The sequence below is a fragment of the Aquarana catesbeiana genome, linkage group LG09 (assembly GCF_042186555.1).
Source record: "Aquarana catesbeiana isolate 2022-GZ linkage group LG09, ASM4218655v1, whole genome shotgun sequence".
Classification (NCBI taxonomy): domain Eukaryota; kingdom Metazoa; phylum Chordata; class Amphibia; order Anura; family Ranidae; genus Aquarana; species Aquarana catesbeiana.
In genome coordinates this window covers 312,500,830-312,525,069 of record NC_133332.1, presented here as the reverse complement: position 1 = coordinate 312,525,069, position 24,240 = coordinate 312,500,830, and the positions used below count along the sequence as shown (strand labels likewise).

The window sequence follows — 24,240 nt, the reverse complement described above, 5'->3', positions numbered from 1 at the left end:
TCTTCTTCCCAGGGATAAGGAGCCAGGAAATTTGAAGAACCAGAGTGTTAAAGCATTTGAAGATATCCTTAATGTGAACAGTGGATCAGAATCAGGCCAGCCAAAAAGTATGAGTTGATATGTGGATTAACTTTATTATGTAAAAACACAGGACACGAAAGCCAGCGACGATCACTGTATTAGCGTTGCGTACTCCAGTTATTTCCAACTTCCACAGAGACCCCGCAAGTATGACACATACATACTCCAAGTTGGACCAGTATAATTATGCAAAAATAATCCATACCTAAACTTCAGCACAAAAGTGTGAACAACCCTAATTTAAATTCATTGTTTTTCTGCTGTCTAAGTGTTGGGAATGCAATGGGTGAATGCAGCCCAAGGCAAACTGTGTGACCGTGTCTTTCTTTTTTCAATACTGAAATAAAATAAATTTCATATGTGGACCCTCATAAAAACTAATATAGGAAGTCACTTAGGCCAAACATTGAGTTATATTTTTATGCATTCAAAAAATAATAACTAGAATCCCGCTAACTGCCATGAGCAGAACCCCTGACATTCTTTGCATTGCCTTTTTGCTGGAGTTTTGTCTCTATCAGTGTAGCTCACAGCAATCCAATTACCAGACAACAGCACTTGCGTAAATGTCATGCTACAATGACTCAGCCGTTACAATCAGCATATAAATAATCCACAAAAAAAAATACACATTTCATATCTCTGTAGTATCCAAATGATTATAATACAGTCATAGAATTTACGGGCAGTGGGCTTTCCATGTGTTCTCAAAAAAATAAAAATAGAACGTGCCTTAGTTGCGTAGTGGGAGGATGCCATCCCTGAAAGTATTAGGTTATAATAGATTTATGGAACATTGTGACAACTTCTCACATGTACTGGATGTAAAACATCTGCACAAAAGCTGCTCCAAAATATATACCCCTGTATTGATTCCACCATATGGTTATGGGTACTCTCTTTAATAATGACAGTACACTGAAAAGTAAAGCTGAACGCTAGAAAAAGAGCTAAATACACAGATGAAACACATATACAGGAGCTGTACCTGCCAAAGGATTTGTATTTCTGTCCATCCAGTCCTGAGACTTACACAGCTCTGTTCCCGCATTCCCAGTGACTGGTTCAACAAGCTTGGACCGCTCCGTTCCCTCACTCCCAGTGACTGGTCCAACATGCTTGTACTCCTCTTGGGGCTCCTCTACTTCTCCTTCTCTCTCGTTACTCCAAGCTGGGTCCCTAGGTACTTTGTGCAGCAGGGTTGGTCCCAGTAAGTGAGTACGCGAATGGACTGAGCATAAAACCCCTTCACTACCAGAATATTCATCACTCCTGTCATGTCACCCGTTTCCTGGCTGGTTGGCTGCTTTAGCAAGGGACAAAACCCGGTAGCCATTAGCAATGGCAACAAAGCTTCTTCTGAACAGCATTCTGCTCCTTAGGCTCTGCACTGTAGCTTCTCTAACTTTAGTCCCCTTGTTGTAAACCCTGTTATTTTGATACGCCATGCATACATCCCTTTAGAGACTTCAGACCAGGCAATTCAGATGAACAATAAAGATCTTTTACTGAGGTAGTTGCAAATAACAAGTAACAGTTCTCAAAGACTTCTTTCATACAGTTTCCCATACGAAGCTCTCTAGTGCCCTACAAAGTGACTGTACCTTAGGCAGACGCAGGGGTGTATTTACAGGGCTCACATGGGTTTGCAAAAATTGTGACACAGCCCCATGCTCCAGGGGGCTCGTCTGGACCCCCCTGTACACCTTCACGAGAGGGGCGGCAGCATATAGAGGAACCGATCCCTTCATGCAGCCGCTGAATGCCAGCTTCTTCTCCTGTCCCTCCTGCAGACATTCAGCGCTTGAAGGAAATGGAGGGAATTGATTTTTCTACAAGCCGCCGCCTCCCTATCCTTGTCCTGCTGCCTCGGGCCCCTGTGTGCTCCCCTGGCCCCCCTCGTCCCCCCCTCCCCCGCAGCACTGCTGGGTTCCCCCTCCCACCTCCCGTCGGCTGCTGTGGGGGATACTGTCAGAATGGAGAGCAGCCCCTTCCTTTTCTTAATGATTAGAGCCAGTGATCGTTTTTTTTTCATTCATAGCTGAGGCTTAGTAAATTGTGCTTACTGTGCTTCAGTTTATGAATGAACAGGGGGCTCTATAGAGAGATATTCCTGTTCATTCATTCTGTGCTGCTGAGGCTGCAGAGATGGAGATTGAGGTGTCCTCAATTTCATTTCTCTGTCTCAAAGGTAAAACCCCTGATATTTCACCAAAGACCCCCAAAGGGGGTCCTAAAAATGTTTTTAAAAATATAAAAAAATGAAATGATAAAAAAAAATAAAAAATAAATAAAATAAGAAAAATAAAAAAATACTGACACCGGTGGCGGAACTACCAGGGTCGCAAAGGTCGCACTCGCAGCTGGGCCCTGGCCTTCTGCCACCGTGGGGGAACTCCAAGACAGCAGGAAGGGTCCCATGACGGAAGCAAAGGGCCCCAGGTTCAGTGGGAAGGGCACCGGCCAGGGAGGCCCTTCATGGTTTCCTGTACTGGGGCCCTGAAGGTTCTAGTTATGCCTCTGGGCAGATGGCTATCTCTTTACAGAGTCCTTCTCAATTGAAAATGAAATAAAATCGAATCGAAGTGGGACTTTATATGAGCCGTGACCATCCAGTACACAGGACTCCATCCCTAATTATTACATGTCAAAAGGAGGGGGTTTGGGACTTTATATGAAACAAAACACTTGGGTGGATTAAATCAATCAATATCCATTAAAATAATAATTTTTACTATATTGATTGATTTAATCCACCCAAGTGTTTTGTTTCATATAAAGTCCCAAACCCCCTTCTTTTGACAGAGTCCTTCTCAAGGCAAGAGTCCATAAAAGGCAGTAATCCACAAGAGGTAGCAAGAAGTCCCTTAACTTAGAGTCCATGATTTTGCAGTAATCCTCACAAGGCAATAAGTCCATGACTGGCAGCTAAAAGTCCATAGAGATCTAGTGGAACAAGTCCCCACTGGGAACTGTGGCTGGGCTCAAGGCAAGAGTCTGTAAAAGGCAGTAATACACAAGAGGTAGCAAGTAATCCCTTAGAGTCCATGATTCCAAGTACAAGACAGTGAGTCCATGACTGGCAACTAAAAGTCCATAGAGATCTACTGGAACAAGTCCCCACTGGGAACTGTGGCTGGGCTCAAGGCAAGAGTCCGTAAAAGGCAGTAATACACAAGAGGTAGCAAGTAATCCCTTAGAGTCCATGATTCCAAGTCCAAGACAGTAAGTCCATGACTGGCAGCTAAAAGTCCATTGAGATCTACTGGAACAAGTCCCCACTGGGAACTGCGGCTGGGCTCAAGGCAAGAGTCTGTAAAAGGCAGTAATACACAAGAGGTAGCAAGTAATCCCTTAGAGTCCATGATTTGGTAGTAATCTTCACAAGGCAATAAGTCCATGACTGGCAGCTAAAAGTCCATAGAGATCTAGTGGAACAAGTCCCCACTGGGAACTGTGGCTGGGCTCAAGGCAAGAGTCCATAAAAGGCAGTAATACACAAGAGGTAGCAAGTAATCCCTTAGAGTCCATGATTCCAAGTCCAAGACAGTAAGTCAATGACTGGCAGCTAAAAATCCATTGAGATCTACTGGAACAAGTCCCCACTGGGAACTGCAGCTGGGCTCAAGGCAAGAGTCTGTAAAAGGCAGTAATACACAAGAGGTAGCAAGAAACCCGTTAGAGTCCATGATTTGGTAGTAATCCTCACAAGACAGTAAGTCCATGGCTGGCAGCTAAGTCCATAGACATCCACTGGTTCAGGCCCTTACTGGAAACCCTGACCGGGCTCCAACCACCCCCTATGGGGGCGATCCACTCCATCACAATAACAGCTACATTTTGGCAGTCTTGCCCCCACTAACCTCTAGGGCACATCAGGAGCCCCTATTTATATGGTACGACCTGCAGGGGGCGGAAACCTTCCTGAAAAGAGCAGGAAAAGAGCAGGAACCCTGACCAGCAGTGTTCACCCTTCTTTCTTAGACACCACCAGCTCAGTAGGTCAACCTGAGGACACGTGGTTGATCTGGTTAACCTCAGAGCATGAACCCAGTAGAAGAAAAACATTTAACTCTTTAGAACATCTTGGAAGCACCTGCTTACAATCTTGGCAAGCAGTATGACAGATTAAAAAATGTTTTCAAAACTAGTAATTGGAAAAAAAAAAGAAAAGAAAAGAAAGTTGGTGTCAGTTACATAAATCTAGAACGCGGCAGAATGAATATACAATCAATTGTGGAAAACGCTTTTGAAGGATGAGTCGGTTCCGATTGGGGGTCTGAACTTTAAGGATGATGATGAGAACAGATAATATACACCGCCGTTCTCCGTCTCCCGTCATCCTTTGATGTTTATGACAGTCTATTTGTTTCCATCGAATGCTACAACACCACGCCGGGGAAATAAATGAATATTTTGCATTGGGAAAGGCAGATAAACATGTTATTATAATAGGCGCTCTTCATCTTCTTTCCTGTATAGCCGCACTTTTGTTTTTTTTCCTGTGGGTTTCTGAAGTTGCGACTTTAAATCAAAATAATGGAAACGTTACGAATGTAGTCTCAAGGTTTTTGATTTTTCAAAGTAAATTTAATAATTGAGTCCCATATAAGCTTTAACATTTTAGAAGAAACATAGAAGAGTGCTGGCAGAAAAAAGACAAGTGGTCCATCGAGTCTGCTCCAGGCTAGGCTTAGTGTGGGACCACGTTTCCTGTTTAGGGTGTAAAACGTGGTCAGAAGCATTTGTGCAAACTGAACGAAATGTTTCCATATTTTTTTCTAGGAGATTCCATCGAGTGGCCAAAGTGAAGTACAGTTCTCTGAAATACCTCAATGAGAAAACTATACCGCATTTTGGCCTCTAAATGGAACTGATGACACAGGAATTACCCATCTTAGTAGTGCGCTATAGACGAAAGAAGGCTCTCCCGTTCTGGGAGGCCGTCCATGGAGGTCCTCGTACAACCACACACTGCCACCAATCAGTGCACATCAGAGCAGCTTATCAGTGCCCATCAGTGCCACCTATCACTGCCCATCAATGCTGCCTCATTAGTGACCATTGGTGCCACCTCATCAGTGCAGCTTCATCAGTGCCCATCAGTGCAGCCTCAGCAGTGCCCATCAGTGCCCATTAGTGCAGCCTAATCAATGTCCATTATTACAGCCTTATCAGTACCCATCATTGCCACATATCAGTGCCCATCAGTGCATCTTCAGTGTCCATCAGTGCAGCCTCATCAGTGTCCATCAGTGCAGCCTCATCAGTGTCCATCAGTGCAGCCTCATCAGTGTCCATCAGTGCAGCCTCATCAGTGTCGGTGCAGCCTTATCAGCGCCCATCAGTGCCTCAAATCAGTGCCAATCAGTGAAGCCTCATCAGTGCCCATCAGTGCATCCTCATCAGTGTCCATCAGTGCAGCCTCATCAGTATCCATCAGTGCAGCCTCATCAGTGCCCATCAGTGCAGCCTTATCAGCGCCCATCAGTGCAGCCTCATCAGTGTCCATCAGTGCAGCCTCATCAGTGCCCACCAGTGCATCCTCAACAGTGTCCATCAGTGCAGCCTCATCAGCGCCCATCAGTGCAGCCTGGTCAGCGTCCATCAGTGCAGCCTCATAAGTGCCCATCAGTGCAGCCTCATCAGCACCCATCAGTGCAGCCTCATCAGTGTCCATCAATGCAGCCTCATCAGCGCCCATCAGTGCCACATATCAGTGCCCATCAGTGCAGCCTCAGCAGAGCCCATCAGTGCCACATATCAGTGCCCATCAGTGCATCCTCATCAGTGTCCATCAGTGCAGCCTCATAAGTGCCCATCTGTGCAGCCTCATCAGTATCCATCAGTGCAGCCTCATCAGCACCCATCAGTGCAGCCTCATCAGAGTCCATCAGTGCAGCCTCATCAGTGTCCATCAGTGCAGCCTAATCAGTGTCCATCAGTGCAGCCTCATCAGTGTCCATCAGTGCAGCCTTATCAGCGCCCATCAGTGCCACATATCAGTGCCCATCAGTGCAGCCTCATCAGTGACCATCAGTGCAGCCTCATCAGTGTCCAGCAGTGCAGCCCCATCAGCGCCCATCAGTGCAGCATCATGAGCATTCATCAGTGCAGCCTCATCAGTTTCCATCAGTGCAGCCTCCTCAGTGCCCATCAGTGCAGCCTTATCGGCACACATTAGTGAAGAAAAAATACTTATTTGCAAAATGTTATATCAAAAACTAAGATTGTTTTTTTTTCTAAAATTTGCATTTTTTTTTTTATTCGTTTAACAAAGAATTAAAGACACCCATTAGTGATTAAATACCACCAAAAGAAAGCTCTATCTGTCCCCTATAAAAAGGATAAAAATGTCATATGGGTACAGCGTTGCATGACCGTGCAATTGTCATTCAAAATGCAACAGCGATGAAAGCTGAAAAATTGGCCTGGGCTGGAAGGGGGTGAAAGTGCACCGAACGTTTTATAAATAGATTCCATCAAAGTAGATGCGATCCCTAAATCATTGACATTAAAGGGGGTCAATTTATAAATTATTTTCTGTGCAAATGATATATTTAAAGTTTATTTCCCACAATTGTTAGCTCCATCTAGGGGCCATAATGCAGCGTTTCCCTGAAATACTTCAATCAGGAAAAAAAAAAAACATGTTATGACCACTAGATGGAGCTGACAGTCATAGGAAATAAACATTTTAGACACATTAATGTAACATTTTTTTTTTTTTAACTAGACCCTTAAATATGAAGTTTGCTTTAAAATTAAACTTTTTTTTTTTTTTTCTTTTCAAGGGTATATGTGCGTTTTCTATAGCATGTGCAAAATATCAATCGTTTACTGTATCGCGCATTACTTTACAAAAAGCGTATCTCATCCATCATACTGCTATTAGGTCCTTTTTTTTTGGCACAATTAACACGCAGCTTGAAACAGCAAACTTTGTGCGCCAGATCCTAAAGCTTTGTACAGCCTGACCCAAACGTGACCTAAAGGTCCCTAATTTCTCAAAACATCCAACGGAAAGTATTTCTTTTTTTTTTTTGAAAGGAAACATTTGCTTGGGTGGGAAAAAAAAAACAAAAAACGTGGACAGTGACAAACGCCAGAGTACTTACTGTGCTCACAAGCAATACTAAGCCTTGAAGAGCAAGGAAAGAATGTCTTCAGAGATACTTCCCTTGCGATGGCGCTCTTTCAAAGGCTCAGGATGGGTGTCAAGTACTGGTGGCTTCATCGTCCTGAAATGTAATGCAGGCACATTTTTTTTTTTTTTTTTAGATAATCCCTCAAAGGGAACAAGTCAAGTTTTTGAGCCATTTTAACAAAAGAAAAAAAAAAATAACAGATGCTGGCACGTTATATGGAGATGCGGAATTTGGAAATAACAGAAATGTCATCCAAGCAAGATCTATTGGAATAGTGAAGGATCATTTTCTTCCCACATTTAAGACTTATTGGCTTTCAAGCATGCGTGGTAATCAACAGAAGCTTTAGTCGTTACTTTTTTTGGACTTTTCTTTTGTTGTTGTGGTGTGATAACACTTTAAGGCTCCCGTAGCTTACAAAAAAAAAAAAATGATACAGTATGTGGATGCAGAACTGGGGCGGGTTCGTCCAGGGCCCAGGGCAAGGACGCAGAACTGTGTCTTCCGTGCCCTAGAATAGGTGTACCACCTGGTGCCCATTCTCTGCTCCCTTTCTCCGGCCGCCCATGTTTGGCTTGGAGTGTGCACAGCACATGGATAGCCTGTCCCTTGCATTTCTAGCAGCTAGGAGGTCATTGCGCATTCCTTGGGTGTTTTTTCCCAAGGCGGTTGCCTGTATAAAGCTTTGAGTTCTGGCTGCTGCAAGAAGAAGTGAGCAGAGAGAAGAAGGAGCAGCCAGCTGGCAGAGAAAGTGGTGGCAAAGGCTGGTGGCGGAGGTGCTGGTAGTGAGGGGTAGCTAAATTCTTCATGCACCTCACTAAGCGGCAGGGTCTCCAAGCTGGAGCCCACTGCCGTACAGAACCCTCTGGACCTGAACTAACCTGCTGGATCTCCCCTTCCCTCTCAGGACTATGGTGGGGGAACCCTAGGGCATCAGCTGCTAGATATTGCCTCTACTTCTTCGTGTCCGGTCTGACCCACCTCCCTCCTTGGTCCTGCCTAAACTTACAAACTTCTCCCTGAGGGAGAAGGCACCTTAAAGTGGACCTGCTCCAGCTGTTGCCTACACCCAGGGCAACCGCGGCATATCAGCTAGCACTCACTGTTCGCAGGTACCAGAAGCACTTGCTTTGCATCTTATGCAGGTATCCCATGTTCTGGGGCCGTGACCCAGAGGATGGGGCAAGCTAAAGCCTGCTGCAGTACAGAACCCTCTGGACCTGAACTAACCTGCTGGATCTCTCCTTTCCTCTCTGGACTATGGTGGGGGCTCCAGCTGTTGCCTACAACCAGGGCAACTGCGGCATAGCAGCTAGCACTCACTGTTAGCAGGTAACAGAAGCACTTGCTTTGCATCTTATGCAGGTGTCCCATGTTCTGGGGCCACGACCCAGAAGGTAGGGCAAGTTAGAGCCTGCTGCCGTACAGAACCCTCTGGATCTGAACTAACCTGCTGGATCTCTCCTTCCCTCTCAGGACTATGTTGGGGGAACCCTAGGGCATCGGCTGCTAGATGTTGCCTCTTCTCCTTCCTCTCTGGTCTGACCGACCTCCCTCCTTGGTCCTGCCTAAACTTCCAACCTTCCCCCAGAGGTTGAAGGCATCTTAAAATGGACCTACTCCATTTCTTGTGAAAAAAAAAAAATGGACCTACTCCAGCTGTTGCCTACACCCAGGGCAACTGCGGCATAGCAGCTAGCACTCACTGTTCGCAGGTACCAGAAGCTCTTGCTTTGCATCTTATGCAGGTGCCCCATGTTCTGGGGCCTTGACCCAGAACATGGGGTAAGCTAGAGCCTGCTGCAGTACAGAACCCTCTGGACCTGAACTAACCTGCAGGATCTCTCCTTCCTTCTCAGGACTATGGTGGGGGAACCCTAGGGCATCAGCTGCTAGATGTTGCTTCTTCTCCTTCCTCTCCGGTCTGACCCACCTCAGTCCTTGGTCCTGCCTAAACTTCCAACCTTCTCCCAGAGGGCGAAGGCACCTTAAAGTGGACCTGCTCCAGCTCTTCAAACCAAAAAAAAAAAAAAAGAAGAAAAAGGCCTGGAATTATGTGTGATAACACACTATAAAGTCCTCAGAACATTGTTTACCAAGTGTAGGTAGCTTCACTCTAGTCAAAAATACTGCAGATATATAAATAAAACGGGTTTGTCCTTATCAAGACTGAAAGGAACCAGAGAACCAAATGAGTGACACAGCATACAATGTAGGGATAAGTAGAAAAAATATTAAATTTATTAATTTTAAAAAATTAAGTAAACTCCCCAGTGGGAGGTAGTAGTAGTTGAGACACAAAAACATGACCTATATCCAAAGGCCACTGCGTCAAATAGTCTCCAAAGATGTGGCAACACACAGCACAAGACAAAAAAACACTACAAATAAAACATATAAACGATCGTCCGGAAGCCAGAAATCTATGCACTGATGTCCATGCCATGACCAATACGTCGTTTTAAAAGTTTGTTTTATAAATAATGTAGAAAATATGGCATGGGCATCTGTGCAGAGGTCCCTGGCAGGCTGGAGCCCACAAAGTTCTGATGGAAAGAGAGGGAGGGGAGGGGATAGTTTAATGAACAGCCTGAGAAGTTAACTGGCTGTGGTTGAAAAAAAAAACACAAGATAATGGCGTCGGTATGTGGTAGAAGGTAATAGATGAAAAATGGATATTTTAACGAGGAAAGAGTTCTGAATCATCCCTGATAGATGGCTGTAAAACGTCCTGTATATATGTAGTTAGGACTATGCCCCTATGATAACCAGGGGAATGAGACCAAAAGGACCGTGGAACACATTGCAGTTAAAGACTTAAAGCAGACTGTGTTGTAGCTGCATCCTGGTTTTATCCATCAAGAGTGGCATAAGCTGAATTATAGTCCTTAACAAGTATGTTATAATCACAGATCAGGGTAATCAGCACTTATTGTTTCCCCACACCCAGCATGATATCTCAGGCAGTATTGAGTATAGGGGTGTCAGAAACCATGAAATCAGACCGAAACAGAAGTACAGTTAAATCACACTTGTTTAATAAGAAAAGTAAAAAGAACAAACGTAGACAAAACATAGCCAAAGTTCAGTAAACGGAACGGATAGTCAGCCAAGCCAGAAGTCAGGGATCTATGTAGTGGAACAGCAAGCAGGATCTGGAGCCAGAAGGGATGTCAGCCAGGCAAGTCTTTAAACAGGAACGCAGGAGAAAGTTTCTGTGATGTTGACCAAGACGAAGGCAGAGATCCTTTGGGCTGGACGGCTTAGGTAGGCAGGACTGACGAGCAGGATATCATCAACAGCCGAGTCACTGTGGAGAGATAGGAGATGGCAATTAGCTGACAGGTGAGTGGCCAGCTCTGGGAAGGAAGGGCTGAGCCCAACCCTGACAAGGGGCCGGCCATACGATACCCTTCTGTAGTGGTGCTCTCCACGGTATGTCAGCTTCAAGAAATGAGCTTGTGTATTTTATCCACAGGTCCTGTGGCTATCCCTTGGTATAGGCGCTAAACAGAGCATGAGTCTCTTCCAATATGCCACGATCTTCACGCTGTATTACAGCTATCTGGCTATCCAACCTCCCTAGCTCGCCATAGGCTCACTTCCGGGACATGATGGAAAGGAGAGGCGTCACGTGACGCTGGTGACGTCAACGCGTTCGGCAATGTGAATCACGTAGCTTCGTCTGCTCCAGCTGTTGCCTTCACCCAGGGCAACTACGGCATAGCAGCTAGAACTCACTGTTAGCAGGTACCAGAAGCACTTGCTTTGCATCCTATGCAGGTGTCCCATGTTCTGGTGCCGCGACCGCCCAACAATTTTTTAGCTCAAGTTTTAGGCCCCCCTTCCGATGTTGTGGCAATTTTGCCACACCTTTTAATTTGCCACAGCTTGTGCAGAGTACTTCCAAATTATGCTCCTCAATGTGCTCAAGGCTGAACCCAACAGCCTTACAACCCATTCCCAGAATCTGTAAAACGTTGAAGAAGGACCCAAGTGGCACAACTGTAGCTTGCATGCCCACAACTTACATCATCTGTCACTGCTTAATACCAGAAAAGGGGGGGGGGGGGTTAACCTGGAAAAAAGTATCAGCACAGATGATAGTGAACCGTCAGAGCCGAAATAGGTCAAGCAGAAACTTGTGTTGGCCATAATATACACATAGGCTGAGCCGCTGAGCGTACTTGCACAGTATGGAAAACAGCAGCAAAGCAGCTTTAAAAACACATAAAGTAATTTGCATCGAAGAAGTTGTATTTTTTTACAGCAGATCCGTAAAAAAATGATAAAAATAGAAATGTCATAACATGCAGGTATGTCAAGAGAGCATTGTCATAACACATTCCCAACGTCAGAAGGCAGCTCTTTTAGTACATATCATTATGTCAGAACATAGATGGGGTCACCGGTGTTAATGAGGAAAGCACTACAGAATGTCAGAGCAAAAAAAATGTCACACTGTCAGCATTAAATGTGTTAGAACTCATCACCCCCTACACAATTAGCATGTACTTGTCACCTCCTACACCCCCACCACCCCCACCCCCCACCAGAAAGGTCCTTGAATGTCCTGTCCTCACGTGCCCCCTGTGCATCCAAATAAGACCATCTGTGTGACAATGTCAGGTGTACTAGAGTTCCATATAGTTACATTGTAGATAAGGTTAAAAAAGGACACAGGTCCATCAAGTTCAACCTCTACGTGAGGTTACAAGCATACAATTTGCTGTCAACAGGTAAAAAAATTTAATTATGTATGAGAGAGAACCCAGAAACGTACGTGTACTGCTAATTATGATAGACTAGAATGAACTAATAAGAGAGACACGGAGCACAGGGGGCACTAAGATTGCTACATGAGCGTTGTCATAGATCCAAGGATGCTAACCATGGACGTGCTGCCACCATCCAACCACCCTCAGGTATCTAAACTTACCAATTGTTCTCTAAATGTGGACAATTTGAACTTTTCTTTTAAACCTTTGAGTGGCTGAGTTGGACATGGTGGGACTTTTCTTTTAAATCTATGGGTGGCTTAGCTGGAACTTTAGTTTAAATGTTCTTTTAAGGATGTTAGATAAGAGTTGTCAGAGATCCAAGGATGCTAACGATGGATGTGCTGCCAACTACCCTTAGGCCTATAAATTCACTGATTGATTTTTAAACCTGCTCAGTTGGATCTTTTTTCTAAATCTACGAGTAACTTAGTTGGTACTTAAACAGTAGAAGTTTTCTTTAAACTTTTCTTTTAAATCTATGGTTGGCTTTGTTTGAACTTGGTTGAACACTTACAACTTTTCTTTTACATTTATGGGTGGCTATTTTGGAACTTAATTAAACAGTTGGAGCTTTTCTTTTAAAGCTATAGGTGGCTCAAATGGAACTTAGTTGGACAGTTGGAACTTATCTTCCAAACAGTGAGTGACTTATTTGGAATTTAGTTAATTACAACGTTTCTTTGAGATCTATGGGTAGCTTAGTTGGAAATTGGTTGGACCATTGGAACCTTTTTTTTTAATCTATAGGTGACTTAGCTTGAAGTTGGTTGGACAGTTGAAAGTTTTCCTTTAATTCTATGGGTGACTTAGTTGAAAGTTGGTTGAATAGTTGGATTTTTTCTTTTAAAGCTATTGGTGGCTTAGTTGAAACTTAGTTGGACAGTTGGAATGAGTCTTAAATCTATGGATGGCTTATTTGGAACTTAGTTGGACAGCTGAAACTTTTCTTTTAAATCTATGGGTGGCTTAGTTGGAACTTAATTAGACAGTTACGACTTTCCTTTAAACCTAAGGGTGGCTTAGTTTTAGCGTGGTCGGACAGTTGCAACCTTTATTTTAAATCCATGCGTGACTAAGTTGGAACTTGTTTAGACTATTGGAACTTTTCTTTTAAATCTATGGGTGGTTTAGTTGGAGCTTGGTTAGACAGTTGGAACTTTTATTTTAAATCTATTGGTGGCTTAGCTAGAGCTTGTTTGGACGGTTGGACAAAATCTTTGAGAGACTTACCGTATATACTCGAATATAAGCCGAGTTTTTCAGCACATTTTTTTGTGCTGAAAATGCCCCCCTCGGCTTATACTCAAGTCAAGCACTTTTCTGCAGCACAGAATTACATTTTCCGAACCGACTTTGGGGCCCCGTATCTCGGGGCCACTTGGTGCTAGGAACCCCAAATTTGGTGTGCAAACCCAGTGGAACTAGCACTACAACATATCCAGCTGGGGTTCCTAGCACCAAGTGGCCCTGAAAAACGGGGCCCCAAAGTCAGTTCAGAAAATGTCACTCTCCGCTGCAGAAAAGTGCTGGACATTTTCTGAACCAACTTTGGGGCCCCGTATCTTGGGGCCACTTGGTGCTAGGAACCCAAATTTGGTGTGCAAACAAACCCAGTGGAATTAGCACTACAACATTTCCAGCTGAGGTTCCTAGCACCAAGTGGCCCTGAGATACGGGGCCCCAAAGTCGGTTTGGAAAATGTCATTCTCTGCTGCAGAAAAGTGCTTGACATTTTGTGAACCAACTTTGGGGCCCCATATCTTGGGGCCACTTGGTGCTAGGAAACCCAAATTTGGTGTGCAAACCCAGCGGAACTAGCACTACAACATATCCAGATGAGGTTCCTAGCACCAAGTGGCCCTGAGATACGGGGCCCCAAAGTCGGTTCGGAAAATGTCATTCTCTGGTGCTAGTTCCACTGGGTTTGCACACCAAAATTGGGGTTCCTAGCACTAAGCGTCCCCGAGATATGAGGCCCCAAATGTCATTTCGGGACCCTTTGGGTCCAGAGACCCAAAATTTTGGCTGCAGCTAGGGGGCATCTAGGAACCCTTAACTAGTTAGGGGGACCTATGGCTGTAAATGGGCACAGTGAGGCATGCAAATGGGTACAATGAGACTGCAAATGGGCATTGTTGCCCCTCTTTTCCACTTACAGTAACTGCGCATTTCTCACCCTAGGCTTATACTCGAGTCAATAAGTTTTCCCATTTTTTGTGGTTAAATTAGGTGCCTCGGCTTATATTCGGGTCGACTTATACTCAAGTATATACGGTAGTTGGAAGATGGTTGGACAGTTGGAACTTTTCTTTTAAATTTATGAATGGCTTAGTTGGAGCTTGGTTGGACAGCTGGAACTTTTCTTTTAAACCTATGAGGGACTTAGTTGGAATTTAGACAATCGCGACTTTTCTCATAAATCTATGGGTGGCTTAGTTGGAACTTGGTTGGGCAGTTGGAACGTTTACTTTAAAATCTATGAGTGACTTACTTGGAACTTGGTTGGCCAGTTGGAGCTTTCCTTTTAGATCTATTAGTAGCTTAGTTGGAACTTAGCTAGACAGGCCTTTTCTTTTAAATTTATGAGGGGCTTAGCTGTCAGAGATTGAGGCAACTACAAAGCCATGGAGAAGCTTGGCCAGTGTAGGAGGAAGAAATGAACAAAGATCTCATAGGTCTAGGGAGAGAGAGCAGATCGGGTAGTAAATGGGAGGGTGGGATAAAAGCTATCAGAAATAGCTGGAGGGTTAGAAACACTAATTAGTTAGGAAAGTGACGAGAAGAACGACATTAGATCTGGAAACTAGTGCATACTTGAAGAGTTGTGTTTCTATTAGAGCATGAATTTAAGCAGTTGAGCAACCAGGAACATACCTTTTGTGCAGACTGCTCAACTGCAAGAGGGCCTAGTGGGTCGTAGGGATCTATTTATACAAGATGTAAGTAGAGCAGTCGAAAAGTTTTCTTTATGATGCCTTATATATGCCCATGGTTTGTAAAGTCCAAGTGCTGCCAGTATTAGAGTCTGCCTTTACTCCCTATGGGGCCAGCACTAAGACATGGACAATTCTTCTTCCTTTACTTCTTGACACCATTTAGACTAGACGTACAAACCATGTTCAAGGAATATCTATCTATCTATCTATCTATCTATCTATCTATCTATCTATCTATCTATCTATCTATCTATCTATCTATCTATCTATCTATCTATCTATCATATTTATCTCCAAAGGTTGGCCCAGAATTGTTTTCACACAACTGCCCTTTGGTGACTTTGTCTGCAACTGTGAGGTCATCTAGCAAAAAACAGTTGATAAATTGTATTTATAAAGCCCTGGCATTTTATCCTCTGCCAGATACGACTTGCAAAGCAATCACATCTTGGTTACCATGCCTGTGGCAGTATACAATGTGGTGTGCACTGCCGTGGTGATGGTGCAGGGAAAGTGACACAAAACGTTGCCTACAACCTTTCGAGCATAACATATCCCTGCCACACCTGACTAATATTAGAGGTATTCTATTGTAATTCCCAGTTCCATTCTGACTGTTTAACATCTCCCCCTACCGTTACAGAGATGAGGAGTTGGGGAGGTGTTCTGTAGTCTAGCAGAGGAGAACTAATATAGATTTTCGGCTCGCACAGGAAGATAGGAGCTGGCGGGATTTCTTGCAAATTAGAATTTTTTTTTATGTTCTTGTTGTGTTTTTAAAGGGTCAAAACATAATGAAATGTTCATGTATTGCAGACATTTACGGCATAGTTTTTTTATGCCCTGACATACAATTAATGGCAAAACAAGAGTGGCCACCATGCTTTTTCTTGCTACGAGATCCCTTTAAGCAGTGCTCTTGGTTATAATATTTTTTTTTTACTGATTGTATCTTTGTCATATTGCAGCTGGGCGTCTGTATCCGTTACCTAGAGATTGCTCACAGGCCCTTCTGAACGGAGAAACAGAGTCGGGAATGTATACCATCTATGCCAACGGTGATCCGTCTCAACCCTTGGAAGTCTACTGCGACATGAACGTCGATGGCGGAGGATGGATTGTAAGTATTAAGACAGAACAAATACACTATGCAATGATGCGTCTAAAACAAATTGGTATGGTAGGTGTATGCAGGGCCCGGGACAAGGGGTGGGCAGGAGGGGAAGCTGCCCTGGGCACTGTGGAGCAAATGGGCAGAGGATGGACGCAGGGCGGTAAACCAGTTCTATGGCAACGGTGGGGGAAGGGGTAGCGCAGTTCCACGTCCTTGCCCTGGGCACTAGACAAACTTGTCCCGGTACTTGTTTTGATGAAGCACAATCAGGAAGGACGTAGTCCATCTCTTAAGGCTAGCCTTTTCAACAAAGGAACCCTTGAATTAACTTTGCAGTCTTAGGGATCCTGCTGAAAATTTCTATATCTATCACTTGTGATACATTAGTGTGATGGTCGGTGGGAAGAACGCGCCTTACACTTGTGGACATTGAGCTAAATTATCCCCCTTACAGAAAGCTGAAAAGATCAATGGTGTTAGTGAGAACTTATCCGAGAGGCAAAAATTGCTCATTGCTTAAATAACCCCTAGCAAACCCCTGGAGAAACCCTAGGGTTCCATTTAAACCTGGTTGAGAAACCCTGCTTTAGGTGCCACCTAAATTCTTGGCTCTATATAAATGCTTTCAATAATTTTAATAATATGGCACCAACAAATGTCCTAGTAATTTTTTCTGCTTCTATGTCCTCATTCTTTGAGGTTGAAAGACTGAGGACATCCAGTGAGTGTAGGGTGCCATAATGACACCTCCTCAAGTTGTGGGTCCATGTGGCCCTGCACTCACTGTATGTCCTCAGTCTGATCACAATGTAATAATGCAGAGAGTGGTGTTGATGTCTTCATGTTAGCACTGTTATCAGCATCAGTAAGAACCTCCCAGCACCAGAAAAGGGGGCCCTGCTTATCATGTGACCAGCCTGAGAACATTGGAAGATAAGGAAGTATTTAAAAAAAAGCATGGAATAACCTGGGGGCCTATGGTTCAATTCTTTGGGCATTGGGAGGAATTACCCCCTTACAGATAGCTAAATATATCAATGATGTCAGTGGCAACTTATCCAAGAGGCAGAAATTGCTCAAAGAACCCCTAGCAACCTCCGGAGGAACTCTTGGGTTCCATGGAAACCTGGTTGAGAAACCCTCAACCAGGCCTGAGGGTTCCACCGGGAGGTCCGATCAACAATCCGCCTCCTCCGGCGGCTAGTGACAGTCTGGAACGAAGCCGTAAGCGGCTTCGTTCCAGTCTCCTGCGTGTAAACACGGAAGCGACGTCATGACGTCACTTCCAGTTTACTCGACTGCCAATGGCGCCGGTTTTAAAAAAATATACAGTATTCAGAATCGCCGAAAATGGCGATCTGAATACTTTGAAGGGCAAAGACCCCCGATCCCTCCATAAAGAGTACCTGTCACTACATTCCTTGTGACAGCAATAAAAGTGATCAATTTTTTTTTTTTTAACACAATTTATTAATATAAAAATAAATAAAATAAATAAGAAAAAAAAACATTTTAAAGCACCCCCCCCGCCGCCGCGAGCTCGCGCAGCAAAGAAAACGCATACGGAAGTCGCGCCCGCATATGTAAACGGTGTTCAAATCACACATGTAAGGTATCGCCGCGATCGTCAGAGCGAGAGCAATAATTCTAGCACTAGACCTCCTCTGTAACTCTAACCCGGTAACCGTAAAAAAAATTTAAAGCGTCGCCTATAGAGATTTTTAGGTATCGTAGTTTGTCGCCATTGCGTGCAATTCTAAAGCGTGACATGTTTGATATCTATTTACTTGGCATAACATCATCTTTCACAATTTACGAAAAAATTGGGCTAACTTTACAGTTTGTTTTTTTTTTAAACTCATGAAAGTGTCCCTTTCCTCAAAAAGTTTAAAACACCGCTGCACAAATACCGTGTGACATAAAATATTGCAACAATCGTCATTTTATTCTCTAGATTCTCTGATAAAAAAAAAATATATATATATATATATAATGTTTGGGGGCTCTAAGTAATTTTCTAGCAAAAAATACGGATTTTAACTTGTAAACACCAAATGTCAAAAATAGGCTTAGTCATGAAAGGGTTAAAATAATATGGCAGCAAACTTCCCAGCAGTTCTTTCTGCCACTAAATGTCCTCATTCTTTGAGGAAAACCAACAGCAAGCACACCCTAATGCACCTCTATTTAATACTGTAGTTGTCTGCTACATTTATACTATCATAGTATTCAAATATTAATATTATTATTAATATTATTATGAATAATATTAATAATAATAATCATTTACAAAATTGTAGAACCAACGGTAAGCACCTTCTAATGCGCCTCTATGCTGCAGTTGCACGCTACATTTAGGGCATTAAAAATAATAATAATAATAATAATTTTTAGAATTGTAAAACCAACAGCAAGCACATCCTAATGCTCCTCTATTTAATACTGTAGTTGTCTGCTACATTTAAAGTATTAAAATAATAACAGTATAAAATAAATTGTAAAACCAACAGTAAGCATCGCCTAATTATTTTAAACACGGACGCAATGCAGACGAACCAGTTTTTACCTTCAAGGCTGTCTTTTATTCTGTTTTTCTTACACTAACACCCTGTCTCCAATAATGATGTGTATCTTTAGTTGTAAATATTTTCCATTACAGAATTTTTATCCATACAGTCATATAAAAAAAAAAAAAAAAACACTAAAAAGACACCACATTATGTGACTTTCTTCCCTGCAATAAAGACCCCCGGCTGAATGGAAGGAATAATTTTAATATTTATTCGACCCTTTTACTGAATCCTGACTAGACTCACACCACGCTCCAGATATTCTATGATGGAAAAAGGAGAAAATCTGCTTAAACCAACAGAGTTGTTTTTCCCAAACACATAGATTGGCACCGTTTTTATTTTGGTTCCTCTTTTCACAAAGACAAGCCTTGGCTTTTATAGCTACATCTGTGGATCTCATTTATCTTTTTGGAAAAGCAACAGAAATTTTGCAAATGCTAATAATGTGTTACACATTATTGGAGACGGTTTCCAAAAGGGATAGGAATTTGGGGTATTAGTGTAATAGGAACAGTACAAAAAGACAGCCTAGGTGCTGAATTGAGGCAGCTGTATTGTTAAGGACAATTTTGAGATATTATGCTTAACATCGGTTTGTAATTTTTAGATTATTATTATTATTATTATTTTAATACTATAAATGTAGCAGGCGATTACAGTATTAAACGGGGCAAATTGGCATACATTACAAATTAATTTAGCTATGTTTAGAGTAACAATTCCTTAGGGACAATGAGAAGATAATATATACACTTGATTTAAAAAAAATGTTATTGAAATATTATTATTTCTAAAAGAGATGTGCACGACTGAAGAAAAAATGTGTTTTGTTTCCAATTCATTCCGATTCATTCATTAAGTTGATCCTTATATTTCATCATATTCGTTATGTTAGAATGATTCATTTTTTACCTTCATGCTCTCTAAGCCTGAGAACTTGCAAGGGTAACATTCCATATACTTCAGTAATAAGGGGTCTCAGATCCAGAAACCAGTACTTAGACTAACCTTTGCACAGGACCCCGCTGTCACTGGGAAACACCCTCTCTTACTCATAAGGGGCCCCTCTAACACTTAGCTCCAAGCCTCATCCTTCAGAGTCAATGACTCACTGGGTCCTTCCAGACATTAAAGCCCAAGGTTACATGACATGACATTGTGACATAGCAGAGACACCCATGTTCTGTAGGCTGCTTCAGCATGATCACTCTTGGCTGGTCAGCTACCAGTTTCCCAACCAGAGCGTTGTCACAGCTGCCAATTCTCAAGTATTGCTTTTTCTTCTCATAATGTTTCCTTGATGTAAGAACTTCAGCAACAGTTCCCCATCATATCGCTTAAGGTAGGTCATGTTTCTCCAATAAAGCTCTCAAATTGTAGAGTTTATACCCATTGCCCATAGTACCAGGGAGATTCTCAACCCTGTTCCTTTGTAGGCTCCAGCTGCCATGGCAAAGCTCTACAAAGGATGAAAGTCCAAGTGTACTACCAAAGAGGAAGCTGACACTCAGGGACACTCCCATGCACATCTTTTCTAATGAGGCTGTAGGGCTAGTGAGAAAAGAAGGGCATGAGGTAGGTCATGTTTCTCCAAAAAAGCTCTCAAATTGTAGAGTTTATACCCATTGCCCATAGTACCAGGGAGATTCTCAACCCTGTTCCTTTGTAGGCTCCAGCTGCCCTGGCAAAGCTCTACAAAGGATGAAAGTTCAAGCGTACTACCAAAGAGGAAACTAACACTCAGGGACACTCCCATGCCCGTCTTTTCTAATGAGGCTGTAGGGCTAGTGAGAAAAGAAGGGCATGAGGTAGGTCATGTTTCTCCAAAAAAGCCTTCAAATTGTAGGATTCATACCCATTACCTGCAGTACGAGGGAGATTCTCTACTCTATTCCTTTGTAGGCTCCAGCTGACCTGGCAAAGCTCTACAAAGGATGAAAGTCCAAGCTTCCTACTGAAGAGGAAGCTACCATTCAGGGACACTCTTATGCCCTTCTTTTCTCACTAGGTTTGTGAGGATAGTGAGAAAAGAAGGGCATGAGGTAAGTCATGTTTCTCCAATAAACGCTTTAAATGGAGGATGAAAGTCCAAGCGTACTACCAAAGAGGAAACTGACACTCAGGGACACTCCCATGCCCGTCTTTTCTAATGAGGCTGTAGGGCGAGTGAGAAAAGAAAGGCATGAGGTGGGTCATGTTTCTCCAAAAAAGCCTTCAAATTGTAGGGTTCATACCCCTTACCCACAGTACATGGGAGATTATCAATTCTGTTCCTTTCTAGGCTCCAGCTTCCTTGGAAAACCTCTACAAACAATGAAAGTCCAAGCTTCCTACTGAAGAGTAAGCTGCCACTCATGGATCCTATCATGCCTTTCTTTCCTTACTGGGGCATATGGTTCTCCCTCAATGACTGTGTGCCATCAGCCCCAGCTTCTTCTTCACTCTCTCTTTTCTCCAACTAGTACTGTGGCCCACTTATGTATGCCCCAATGCTGAGGTCTAAAGTACTTGCCCACACTTCTGGCAGTCAAAGACCGGACACTATTTAAAAGTGCCTTACAAACCTCCTTTGTGTGCTCCAGCTTCCCTGGTAAAGCACTACAAAGGATGAAAGTCCAAGCTTCCTGCCAAAGAGGAAGCTGCCACTTATGGACACTCTCATGCCTTTATTTTCTCTTTAGGGTATGAGGCTCTCCCTCCATGACCATATGCCATTAGCCCCAGATTCTTCTCTCCCTTTTCTGCAACTACTTCTGTGGCCCACTTATATATGCCACAATAGTGAGGCTGAAAGAACCTGTCCAACTTTAGGCAGTCAAAGACTGGACACTATCTTAAAATGCCTTACAAACCTAGCTTACAAGCTGATCTCTTGTTGGAGGGTGCCAAGTATGCACATTCCCAGCCATGAAGCCACCAGCCTAAATGCTTTCTAGCATGAAGGACGCCCAGGAGAGAGACCATCAGATCAGAAATGATGTGCAGATATCAGCTAGCTGCTTGATCCGAGTCATATCTCTAGTATTCAGTAATAATTAGTAGGGAATTGACTCTAATGTTCAACCAGTAGAGAAGGCAACAATTGAAGGAGTTCACTGACACTTTCACAACTGTTTTATGAACAAAAAATATGGAAAACACCAAAAGAATGTAGAACATTTTGTAGTAATAAAAACGCAGAGCATTTGTCAAGCCAAATATCTGTTCTCCTTGACAGTTCCTTAAGGCAAGCAAAACAGAAGGTAATATTTTAAGTGTAATGTATTTGTGCATTCTGGTTGATGTTCTTTGATTTGAGACCAAATTGTAAAGGAAAACAGCATGGAAGTCAAAGCATTTAGAGAAATAAAGCCAAGACCATGCAGGTTTGTTAAATCTGTTTAAAAGTCGTTGAGGTCACAGAAATAGATATGCAGTCTGGTGGGCATTGCACAAACAACCCTGCATGTTACCACCACTTTACTGTTACAGCAGCTGTGCAAGGTGTCTAAATATGACCATACAGCCCAATTGGCACCATAAAAGACCCATTTTTTTCAGTGATTATTTTCAGAGGCAATAAGATACAACTCTCTCCTTCTGTACTCTACAAGCTTGGGTGAGGACGTTGGGTGTTACTCAGCTCTGCCAGCACAGACCACCACAGTGTGAGGGCAGGAAGCAGCATGTTCTGTGAGGGAAAAGAGAATTTTTAAACATTTCCAAGTAAAGATCATGCACGGATCATAACATCCCTAATAAGAGATGGAAACTTGCTAGACTTTTTTTTAGGGTTTTATATTTCTTAGGGACTGCAGCAGAGGTATGTCCACAGCCCAGCTATACCTTCCTGTAGACAGGTGTGGGTTTTCCTCCATCCTGTAGGTGGCATTGTGCCATTATTAAAGATAGAGTGTAGTCTGGTAGGAGAAATGTCCTCTCATAGACTCAAAGAGATCAGCTATCAGGTTGGACACTGTACTCTTTCAAGATCTCCAGCCGCCATCTTGGAGTGGGACCTTATATATTAGGGTACCCACGTTATTCGGCCGCTCTTGGAGGGAGTGTTAGGTCAGGGTAAGACCCCACTGGTAAGGGAAAGTATATAGCGCAAGGAGAGATCCTGGCAAGTAGGATCGGAACAGGGACAACATCTGCCTGGAGAAAACATCTTGGTATTTGGAGTCTGAAAGGGGAATTGTCCTGCTCTAAGAGATGTCAGCTGTCTGATTGGACTCTGTACTCTCTCATCATCCCTGGCAGCCATCTTGGTGTGGGACCTTATATAACAGGGTAACCACATTATTCGTGTAGTCTTGGCGCGAATGGTAGGTCAGGGTAAGACCCACTGGTAAGGGAAAGTATATAGAGCAAGGAGAGGTTCCTGGCAAGTAGGATCAGAACAGGGACAACATCTGCCTGGATGAAATATCCTGGTATCTGAAGTCTGGAAGGAGAAATGTCCCCTCATGGACTCAGAGAGGTCAGCTGTTCGATTGGATGCTGTATTCTCTCAAAGATCTCTGGTGGCCATCTTGGAGTGGGGCCTTATATAATAGGGTACCCACATTATTCGGGCACGCTTGCAGCGAATGGTAGGTCAGGATAAGACCCTACTGGTTAGGTAAAGTATACAGCACAAGGAGGGGTTCCTGGCAAGTAGGGACAGAACAGGGGCAACATCTGCCTGGAGGAAACATCCTAATATCTGGAGTCTGGAAGGGGAATAGTCCCCTCATGGACTAAGAGAGGTAAGCTGTTTGATCGGATGCTGTACCCTTTCGAGTTCTCCAGTGATCTTCTTGGTGTGGGACCTTATATAATAGGTGCCAGCATCATTGGGGTGCGCTTAGGGCGAGTGGTAGGTAAGGAAAAGGCCCTGCTGGTGAGGGAAAGTATATAGCACAAGGAGAGGTTCCTAGCATGTAGGGTCAGAACAGGAACCAAAACATGCATGGACAAAACATCTTGGTATCTGGAGTCTGAAAGGGGAATTGTCCTGCTCTAAGAGATGTCAGCTGTCCGAATGGACTCTGTACTCTATCATGATCCCTGGTGGCCATCTTGGTGTGGGGACCTTATATAACAGGGTGCCCACGTTATTCGGCTAGTCTAGGCGCGAATGGTAGGTCAGGGTAAGACTTCGCTGGTTAGGGAAAGTATACAGCACAAGGAGAGGTTCCTAGCAAGTAGGGTCAGAACAAGAACAACATCTGCCTGGAGGAAATATGATGGTATCTGGACCAGGTTCCTGGTGACTAGGATCATAACAGGAACAACATCTGCCTGGAGGAAATATCCTGGTATCTGGACCAGGTTCCTGGTGACTAGGATCATAAGAGGAACAACATCTGCCTGGAGGAAATATCCTGGTATCTGGACCAGGTTCCTGGTGACTAGGATCATAAGAGGAACAACATCTGCCTGGAGGAAATATCCTGGTATCTGGACCAGGTTCCTGTTGGGTTTGATCATAACAGGAACAACATCTGCCTAGAGTTAACATCTCTTTATGTGGACCAGAACGTGGGGCTCTTCTCAGCAGTATAACAGTGCCGTCCTGGTACACCACATACCGCCACCCCTCTAGCGGAAGCTGTCCCTCCGATAATACGGGCCTAAGCCTTG

General features: G+C 43.6%; 1 protein-coding gene across 2 annotated transcripts in view; it reads left to right on the top strand.

The window, feature by feature from the left end:
* TNC (tenascin C) overlaps positions 1–24,240 on the top strand; it is a 192,593-nt gene that overhangs the window by 156,495 nt on the left and 11,858 nt on the right. For both annotated transcript variants that reach the window (XM_073600686.1, XM_073600687.1), the window contains one exon: positions 15,915–16,066. In XM_073600686.1, coding sequence (XP_073456787.1) covers positions 15,915–16,066 — 152 coding nt within the window. The remainder of the gene's footprint in view (positions 1–15,914; positions 16,067–24,240) is intronic.